General features: G+C 36.6%; 1 protein-coding gene across 3 annotated transcripts in view; it reads left to right on the top strand.

The window, feature by feature from the left end:
- The window catches only part of LOC118193155 (prostatic acid phosphatase-like), a 116,254-nt gene extending 106,346 nt beyond the window's left edge, over window positions 1-9,908 (top strand). For all 3 annotated transcript variants that reach the window (XM_085811329.1, XM_085811331.1, XM_035364195.2), the window contains 3 exons: window positions 418-538; window positions 5,208-5,287; window positions 9,158-9,908. In XM_085811329.1, coding sequence (XP_085667455.1) covers window positions 418-538; window positions 5,208-5,287; window positions 9,158-9,433 — 477 coding nt within the window. In that variant the 3' untranslated portion in view covers window positions 9,434-9,908. The remainder of the gene's footprint in view (window positions 1-417; window positions 539-5,207; window positions 5,288-9,157) is intronic.
- The last annotated feature ends 230 nt before the right edge of the window (window positions 9,909-10,138 follow it).

Here is a 10,138-nt window from a genome sequence, read left to right on the forward strand (position 1 = left end):
TTTTTGTATTACAAACTTCATTGTAAACGTCATTAGCGTTTCAGAGCTGCTAGTGGCCGAGTCGATAACAGCTGACAGTTTCGACTTGGTTCAGTTTCCAAGAATAATTTGGTTGTATGCGCATTTTCGTTTTTTCCCATATGCAGTACCAGCCAGTTTCCCTTACAATGTCCTGCCTTAAGACATCTCCTATATTAGACAAATAGTGTTTCAGTGCTTTACCATAAGCATTTAAATAAACAATCATTTGCTCACTACGTTTTAAGGTTCTTATTGAAACGGCATAATTTGAATTGAAACGGCATAATAAATTCAGATTTATTGAATGATTATACTTTTATTGAATGATTATTCAGATTTATTGAATGATTATAGTATTTTATTTATTTTATTGTAATTGAATATTTTTTTTTTCAGAAAGCAAATAATTTCACCATACCTTCCTGGGCACCTCAGTATTGGAAAGAACTGGATTACATAAATCACGCAGCTTGCTACCTACGTGTACAATCTAAAAAGTATCAAAGACTGAGAGCAGGTAGGGAGATTTCATGCATTTTTGGGGGTAAAAGTTTTATTCCAGTATGATTTCAGTGCGAATAATGTCACAATAAATATAATTGTCAAATATATTTATTTTGGAAACTTTTCAAGGACACAGGCGATTATTTTCTTCCGTGGGAGTCAGTTGTTCCGTAAGATCAGATTATATTAGAGTAATTAAGTTTCAGTACGTAATCTACCTTACTTGCAGCTCTTTCAACCTCCAATAAAGAGATAGCGTTTATAGAAACTTCAAACACAATGTTCTGCTTAGAAGCACTTCATTAAAACATTTTCGCAAAAGATGTAACATTTGCCATAATTTCAAACAAGAACTACCTGTAGCGGTAGTATTAAGTTCCATCCCCAAAATAAAAGCATCTATACATCCAAGTATTTCGATCCATTTATCCCTATTCCATTTTTTGTGAATCCATATATCCCTTGCAGAGTTATCAGGTTTTTTTGAAGAAGGAGAAGAGAAAAATGTACAATACTCTCGCCGGGACTCGAACCTTGACCTCTCGAATACGCGCCGAATGTGCTACTGTTACACCACGAAAACATGCTGGAAGGAAGCAGAAAATACCTTATATTCTATCCCTTTTAAACGGCGACTGGGGATGAGGGGACCCAATCGCCAAGTCCTGCTGGTAACGAATTATTCTCCACAACCTTTAAATTCGGGTGCCACTGTAGAGCCATCAGTTTAATTTGAAACAAGAGAGGTCAAAAATGTGCGATGCCCTGGTCGAGACTCGAACCTGGACCACTCGAATACATACCGAGTGTGCTACCATTACACCACGAAGGCATGCTGGAAGGAGGGAGAAAATACCTTATACCCCCTTGCTTATAGAAGAGATATTCCAAATAAAATCCAAAGATTCTTTTTTGGAAAGACACGAAAAAGTTCCTATGGTTAGAAATAATTATGATATTTTCTCTCTCTCTCTCTCTGACTGTCTCTTAGGGGAGAATTCGAACTCCGGGACTCGAACAGTGGAAAATGAATAAATAAGAAAGAAATATTCGATGGCTTAATTAATAAAACATATCAAATTCTTTAAAGTTTTGCTATTAAATGTTGTTTTAACAGCAAATATATGGAATTTATATGTTACTTATTTCAGGGGAGGAATGAAAAAGTAGTCTTTTTATCCCCAATCTGATTATTAATAGTGTTGACAGTAAGACCATTAACTTCGTCCAATATGTTCTCTCAAGGAGCTGTTCTAGATAACCGATTGTAATGTCGTGGAGCCTACGCGAACTTCAATGCCTGAACAAATGTCGACGAATGCTTTGTTACGACAATAAGAGTGGACACACCTTCCCATATACTCTCTTTTGCGTTAGCTTTCTAATATTAGGTTACTGAACGTACGAAGGATAAGCTGACACAAATCATTATTTGTTCAGTTGTTTTTAAAGAGATATTCGCCTTGAGAAATCGCTTTCTGAAGTCTTACCTTCCGAAACATAGGTAGTCAAACTATGTCAACTTCGCTTAAAATTTTCAAAGTCCTGAGAAGGTAACATACGTAGGAATATAAATGTTTGCCAGTTTGCTTATCACACAGCTGTGTTTATGTACAGCTTTGGCTTTAACGTGAACATTTTCTGAAACGTGCTATGACAAGCGAAGAAACCGTACGTCGTTATTCAGAGGCACATTAAACCTGTTATAGTGATGCGTTTGTGTTTAATCGGTCTTATTGAGAGAGATCAAATGAAACTTCGTTACAGGAAGGGGGCTTTCGGTATATTATTTAAATTTCAGTATATTATAAGAAAACTGTATATAGTTCTTAAGAGAATTATTCAACATTTTTGTTGTTGTTATAGCGACGAATCTCGCTTGTCTTATATCAGACAAAACCAACGAAATTCATCGTGGCTAGGAGATAATATTGCGCCTGCTTTTGGCGCCATACATACCTCGGGTACTATACAGGTGGCAGTACGACTTTGCTCAGTTCCGCCTCCAGTTTTAAAAGAGAATACATGGGTCCGAGGGCCTCCCACTCCTATCAACAACCTCTCGAATGGACTTTTGGCTATTTATCCCTATTCCATTATCCCTAATATTTAGAGTGCCCTCATGCCGCACATACACTATACATTTATAAACATGCATGCCTTCTCTGGGATTCAAAACCGGGCATTTCGTTACGGTAGTCAGAGTCCCTAGCCAGTGGGGTGGGCGGCATCATTCATCCTTATTTTCAATAACTGTGAGACATGATAAATTTTCTGTTGAAGGTAAACTGCAAAAGAAATGGAAATTTGCAAACTTAATTTTTTTAGGTAGAAATGGATTAAAATTAAATGCTATCATCCTTTCAGTACCTAATCGCAAAGCCGCTCAACCGGAATACTAGTTAGCGTAGCTGACTGCCATGCGGAAGGCCCCGGCTTTGAATCCCGGAGAAGGCTATGAATGTTTGTAAATGTATAGTGTCCGTGCAGCATGGAGGCGCTCTAAATATGCGGAGAGCCAAAAGTCCTCTCGAGAGGTTGATTACAAGAGTATAAAGAGTTGAGTACAGAGAGTATATCTTGCAACTAACTCTCGAGATATAACTCTTGCATATCTCGATAATTGGTTGCAAGAATATATAGTGAGAGACCCTCGGCCTAGTCCCTACAGGGTGCTGTCCATAAAAATTGGGGGCGGAACTGAGATAAATCCCACTGTCACTTGTAAGGTATTCAAGGGTGTTGCCAACGAAGAGGCGTAGACTTGCGCTCCTTGCCACTAAGGAATTTTGTGGGTTTGGGCTGACTATAAGTTAGACAAATGAGCATTAGCAACAACAACAAGCTCAAGTCATTGAGAATGAACTCTCCGGTACATTGGCCCATCAGCGGCCGAGCAGTAAAAGCTGCTGAACACTCGTAGTTCAGTCCAAGGTTCGAATCCCGCTAACGGGTTGGTTTCATTTTCATGGTTTCCCCCCCATGTGTAACATGTATACGAGTCAGTTTTCCTTAGAAAATCCTTCACCAAGGCATCCCTTCCCTTAGGCAGAAAGCCCTGGAGGCTTTGCAGTAATCTCACAAAACCGTTTACCAGACGTTTGGTTTAAACGTCTGGTATACTGAAATATCTCTATCTGCGTTTCTTCTCACCGATTGTTTCTCACATAATCGAATAATAGTAAATAGATGTTACCTCAAATCACACTGGATATTTTAAATGTGTTAAAAAATCCGTTCAACAAAAGTTTGTCGTTTGGGAGCAAAATATCGACAGTCTGCTTTTCAGAATATTATACATTTCCTGGTTATATTTATAATGTATTTCTCTCGCCTTCTTAACATGGCTTCGTAGTGTAATGGTCAATACGCTCCATGCGTATTCTAGAGATCCCAGGTTCGACGAGTCCTGGCAAGGGCGTTGCTCATTTTTCATGTCACCTGTTTCAAAAATATCTTAATGTCTCTACAGTAGTGGATGATGATTCTTCACCACCAAGATTTGGCAATTAGGTCCCTTAATCCCCAGTCCCCTTTAAACGCGGGAGTATATAAGGTATTTCTCCCTTCGTGGTGTAATGGCAGCACACTCGGCGTGTATTCGAAACGTCCGAGGTTCGAGTCCCGGCGAGGGCATTGCTCATTTTTCACGTCTCTCAGCATCAAATATATATGTGTGCCTTGGACGCACTCTGCTGATCAATGTTTACATTTACGGAGCGTTACGTTTTGCATGCCTTATTTAATATTCAATATTCTATTTATATTTGGAATGAAAATTGCTTAAAGTATCCGAATTTCCTAATGTCTCTACTCATTCAGTTTGAGTAGCTTTCCTGTTAAAAAAAAAAAAAAAAAAAAAAAAAAAACTGAGAGGGTTTTTAGATTTTAAATTACGTCCAAAGCGGCGTTTATTTAACCTTTTGTCTGTTAGCTTTCTTTATTAAACATCACTTTCTTCGCACTTAAACCATAAAATTCAGTTCAAGAGCAATATCGCAAAAATAGATTTAAATTGAGCCTACCTTTAGAGTTTCCGATACGCAGTCTCACACGCCGGAGATAAAAGTGTTTTTTCTGTACAACGTTGCCATCGCTCGTTTTGAAATCCTTAAGTTTGTTAATAAAAATTTGTTAAATATTTACAAAATATGAAATCGATTATAAAACAAATTCCAAATTTCAAATTTGGGCTTCCAGATGCCCATATTCGCAGTAGGATTACGTCATTCAAAATTCAATAACTCTATGTACCGTTGTTTTATCACAATGCGAGAAATATACATACATTTATGCAGATTTTTCATTATTTAATTTCTTCAAACATAATGCAGGACTCTAACATTTGGTGGCAACGGTTTGAAAAGTGAAACGGACATTTATAGTGAACCCACGCAAAATCGCAAAACGAAAACAATAGTCCTTCAGGGACAAAGCCTCTTTGGACTAGGGAAAAAAAACTGCTGTTTAGAAAAGCTATGTTATTTCTCATACGAAATAGAAACAGTGAATTTAAGATGTATGAATGCGTATTTTCTTCAGAATGGACATTAGGCTTTTCTCACAAAGCAATGCTGTTCATTAATTTAAGGGTTTTAATAAAATTGTTTAGAAGACATTTACAAAGATAAGTTAAATGTGGCTCTAATTTGTTATTTACTATGTTTTTGCCTTAATCACAGGGCCGCTCTTGGGTTACATAAAAAAGAAAATGGAACATAGAATTGACGGTAGATCTAGGAAAGTACATGTTTATTCAGGGGTGAGTATGTTTCTACTGAATTTTATATTAATGTATTTTCAAAGTAATTTACTGTATCATGAAAATGGTCTTTCAAGAAGATAAATATTTAAATGCATATTTTATATTTTCAAAAGGTAAACAAATTTGACACTAAATAATAATGCGTTTAAAATGTTATTATTTTTGAGTTTGAGTTCAAAACGAAATACGGAAGCAAATAACTTAAGCTTGAAGTATAGATATCACGGCTTAATTTAATTGGGCACCTCTCTTTGTTAGCTTCTCTGTTCAGATTAAATCTTGAAATTAATTTTTGACTCCTTTTTAACCACCTAATTTTGTTGATAATATTTCGCATGGATTTATTTACGATGATAATACACACAGAATAATATTTCATAGCAAGTTTTTTTAAAAATTCGGTACAGATACGTTTTGTTATTTAATAGAAAAAAACGGCCTAGAATACTTTTTGTGATGTCTGCATAAACATATATATACGTGCATCTTAAAATATGTGAAAGAAATTAAGTCAATACATTAAGAGTACATAAATCCAGGTATAAAGTACCAGGGCCATTTTGACATTAAAATCAATAAATAATTCTTTTTCAAGGCAGTTCTTTAAAATTCGATTTCTTAGCGAATACCCGGGTCAATTAGAGGGCTAGGTATAAAGATATACTGCTCCGCCATGAATGCAACCTATGGAAGCATCAGAAAGATCTGGAGATAATCTTATGGCAAGAAAATAATTCTTTTAAAATAGTTTAATTTTAAAATAATTCTTTTAAAAAAATTTTTTTAAATTTTCCAATTTTAAAAAAATGGAATTGGAAGTGTGATTACTGAAGACTTCTGGAGAACTTAAAAAAAGTCATGTTTCCAGATCACAATGTGCAAAATTCTGCAGAACGGTTTTTATCAAAATTGCCTGAAGAAGATGGATTGAACCTTGATGAAAATTATATCGAAAATGATTTTGACCCTGAAAAATATGACAAGGAACTGAAAGAACATTTAGATATGATTATTACACCATTCAAGAAGAAGAATATCCAAAACTTCCGTATAATGAGGAAATCGATAATGAAGTTTCGGATCATTGAACTAGACCAGTGATTTTCGAATTGTGTTTGTCGGATTCCCGCAGTTCAGCGAGTCAAACCCCAGAGTTCCGCTAGTCAAAATAAAAATTCCAAAAGAAAATGATAAAGTACTTACACTAGTTGACTAATGTTTATCATCTAAAAAATATATAGATACTTTTAGTTATAGATTAGTTTCCAAACTTAGCAAGTAGTCATCATACGTCAAAGAGAATGACATGTAATGCTTTCCAAAACTGGACAGTTTTCTCATGAAAACTGAATTAAATTTCAATGACAGTATTAACCCTTTCAGGCACGTTACCTTTTAAAGTTGGAATTTCGACAAAGTAAAGGTAGGAAGTCTAATCAGGCCTGGAAGAGTACACAGGTAAAATTTTGTGAAGATAGCACTTGTAGATTTAATTTTGTGGGTATGCTCGAAGCGGGCATACTGAATGAACAGAGCTTCGTAAAGAGTGCTGAAACAAGCATTGCTGAAAAGCGCGTAAAATAGATTTTGCCTACGATTCACTAGATTCTGAATACCGTAGCAGATTTAGCGTTACCCAGGGTGTCCCACGGGGAGGCCTGCAACTCTACGACCCCTAAAAAAGCTCTTCTTGGTTATATGGTGATTACATGCGTATAAATGAAAAAAAAATGTAACTTGGCTATATCATATTTACATTATTTACATTTCATATTTTACGTTCTTCTTCCTTCTGACACCAGTTGTTATTTTCTTCCTGCACGTTCGTACGGGGTTCGTAGATTTGAAGTGAATAACGACGACACTTTATGAAGTATCAAAACACACTTTATTTAGCCAGTACTAATCAGGACAGCTCCAAAATCACGTTACAGTCGTCGAAGAACTACTATAAACACGCTGACACAATCAGCGACACAGCCTTCAGGTTATCAGGCTATCACGGTGAAGACAGCTTCACTGCAAAGCACCAGAGTACAGCTTCCGACTCTGCTCCGTTGTTCTCGGAACTCCACGTACTCTCGAGACTCTCCACGCTACAACTCGCGATGCACGCAGAGCACAGCTCCCGACTCTTCGGTGCAGTCATTCCTGGAGCTTAACACGCTCTCTCGACAATGCACTAACCGCGATACACTAAGAGACTCTTCGATGCACTCGACGACCCACTCGGCATTCGCTGCCCGACTGTCAACTCGATCGACTCCGCAGGGATTGACTCGCTAGACGAGACAGCAACTCGATAATTAACTATCTTGTACTCTAGACGAGGCACTCTGACTCGCCCTCTCGACGAGGCACACACTCGATTCTAACTGACTGCGGACCAGCAGGGTTTATATAGCTCTCGGCCTGTGGTGTAGCGGCTAAACCGGTAAGAATTCGTTCCAGAATGTTCTCCATCCGTCCATGGTATATCGCCAATTTTGTCGCCAAATATCGCCAAATGGGTGATTTCTCGCCAAATGTGGCAATTCTGTCTTTTCTTGCCATTTTATTGCAACCCTAAAACTGTTTTGCGGGAAAGCCATCTTACCGCGCCTGTACATTTCGTAATAATATTTACACCTTCGTCTATTTTTTCATGGTGGTACTTTTCGAAGAAAGTAACACCACCTTTGAAAAAGCGCAGCCCAACATTGCATGTACCGTGATCCATATCAGATTCGTTATCCGAAAACAAACAAAAAAGGGTTTTTAAATATTAAACATGGCTAAAATATATGGACCGGTTTGTGTTGGGCTGCTATCTGCTATAAATAAAGAAGGTTCAGGGTAACCTGTAGTAACGTATAAATCCTTTTTCATTCAATTTTTCTGTGCATACAGAAGGAAATTTTTAGGTGTGCCCAGAGCGAGCACACCGAGCTGCAAAGGGTAAAAAATTATGCAATGGAAGAGCCTTTTTCAATTGAGAAAATTATAAAAGAATACTAGAAAAGAAAACTAAGTATTGTAGCATCCAGTACGTTTAATTATCATTCAATGTGAGTAGATCTACCTAAGTGTGATCAGAGCGAACTCTCGCACAGGATTGAGGATGAACACAACCATGGAAGGTGTAAGTGACCCTTTTATTGAATACAAAATATTTAAGATTTGGCACGGATTTCAGTGCTTACACAAAACACCGACCACTTGCGGTGAGAACTTAAAAGATAATGCAACACTAAATTTAAAAGAAAAGAGTCGTTCAAGACTAAACAACTCAATTTAAACTAACATATTGACTCAGAAACCTACACCGGCAGGAAACTAACTCGACGGCAAGAATGCGTATTCGCTATTAAGATTAACAGTTGGATAACTAACAAACGCACGCTCCCAATAGCAAAAATATGTTCCGTCTAAACTTTCGCTCCTACAGTTTAAATACTCTCTTCCACCCTACTTCATTTACATTCTAGTGAGGAAACGCGAGGGGAAATAAAAAAAGTTCAGGAAAGGGTCGGAAAATAAAATAACTATTGGCAAAAATAAACAGAACCCCACAAGATCCTCAACAGGAAATGTCTTAGTTTTCTGTAAGCATGAAACATAAAAAAAAAGTTTGATATTCGACCAATATGGTTAAACAATTCACTACAATGGTTACGTAAGCTGTAACCATCATACTTATTCTATTTTTTGCTTCGAATACTATATACTCGTATTTCGTCCTTCTTTACAAATGTAGCAACAATTTATCGCATTCTATGCTCAGAACAGTCTAAATTTGTGCGTCAAATTATTTTTTGATCATCTTGTATGTGTTTGAATATATGTAATTTTACATGTTAAAAATTTTCTTTTTTTTTTTTCTTCCAGCATAAGAAAACTGTAACTGCAGTTCTTGGAGCTTTAGATGTATACAATAAGAAAGAGCCTCCCTTCTGTGCAACAATCATATTTGAGCTTTATAAAGAACGAGAGGGAAATAGCGTCCGGCTGTTGTATTTCAATTCTACAAGTCCTGAAAATGGCGATCAAATACCTCACGTACTTAAGCTTCCGAAGTGTGAGGAGTTTTGTCCTTTTGAAAATTTCGTAAGAGTTGTTGAAGAAGTAGAGCCCACAGATTGGGAAAATGAATGCCAGTTATAATGATGGTCGAATACTGTAAATATGACTTTATCCAATTCGTTCACTATTTCGGCATGTTCTTCAATAATTAGCTCATTTTGGAAGCAGAAGCAAGAGAGCTCATTTATGACTGAAGCTGGTAACTACTTGAATTTTCATAGTTTTGTCCATCCCATTATTAGAGAAACGTGAATATATGTGTCACAATGAAGTATCGTTATCATTCTCATTTAAACTGTGCAGCACAAGAACATGGTGAATGGAGTTTTCAAATGGTGTTGAATCTTAGAAATCATTTCGCAACTAAATTGAAGCTCTTAAATGAACAAATACACGAGAGAGAGAACTGCTGCTTGCATCTCAGATAATACATAGTCTGTGAAGACTAGGATCAAATTCTAAAGTATTATGTAACGAGTATTTGTATTAATGAATATTTGTGTAAATAATATAAATAACGAATTGTGGGATATATTATAATAAAATATGAAAACAAGTTTGTTAATCTTCATTTTCCCCTCGGTTGTGGTACGCTGACTTCACACTGCGTCATTCTAACAGCTACTATTAATTCAAAATTAAAAGAGTAAAGTGATGAAGATATATGTTTCATTTCTTTTTCATTTACAAGTGTAGAGTTATTAGGTTTTTTGAAGCAGGAGACGTGAAAAATGTTTAATTCCTTCGCCGGGACTCGAACCCTAGACCTCTGGAATACGTGTCGAG

The sequence above is a fragment of the Stegodyphus dumicola genome, chromosome 2, assembly GCF_044657685.1.
Source record: "Stegodyphus dumicola isolate Sdum_Otavi_A_Nest chromosome 2, ASM4465768v1".
Classification (NCBI taxonomy): domain Eukaryota; kingdom Metazoa; phylum Arthropoda; class Arachnida; order Araneae; family Eresidae; genus Stegodyphus; species Stegodyphus dumicola.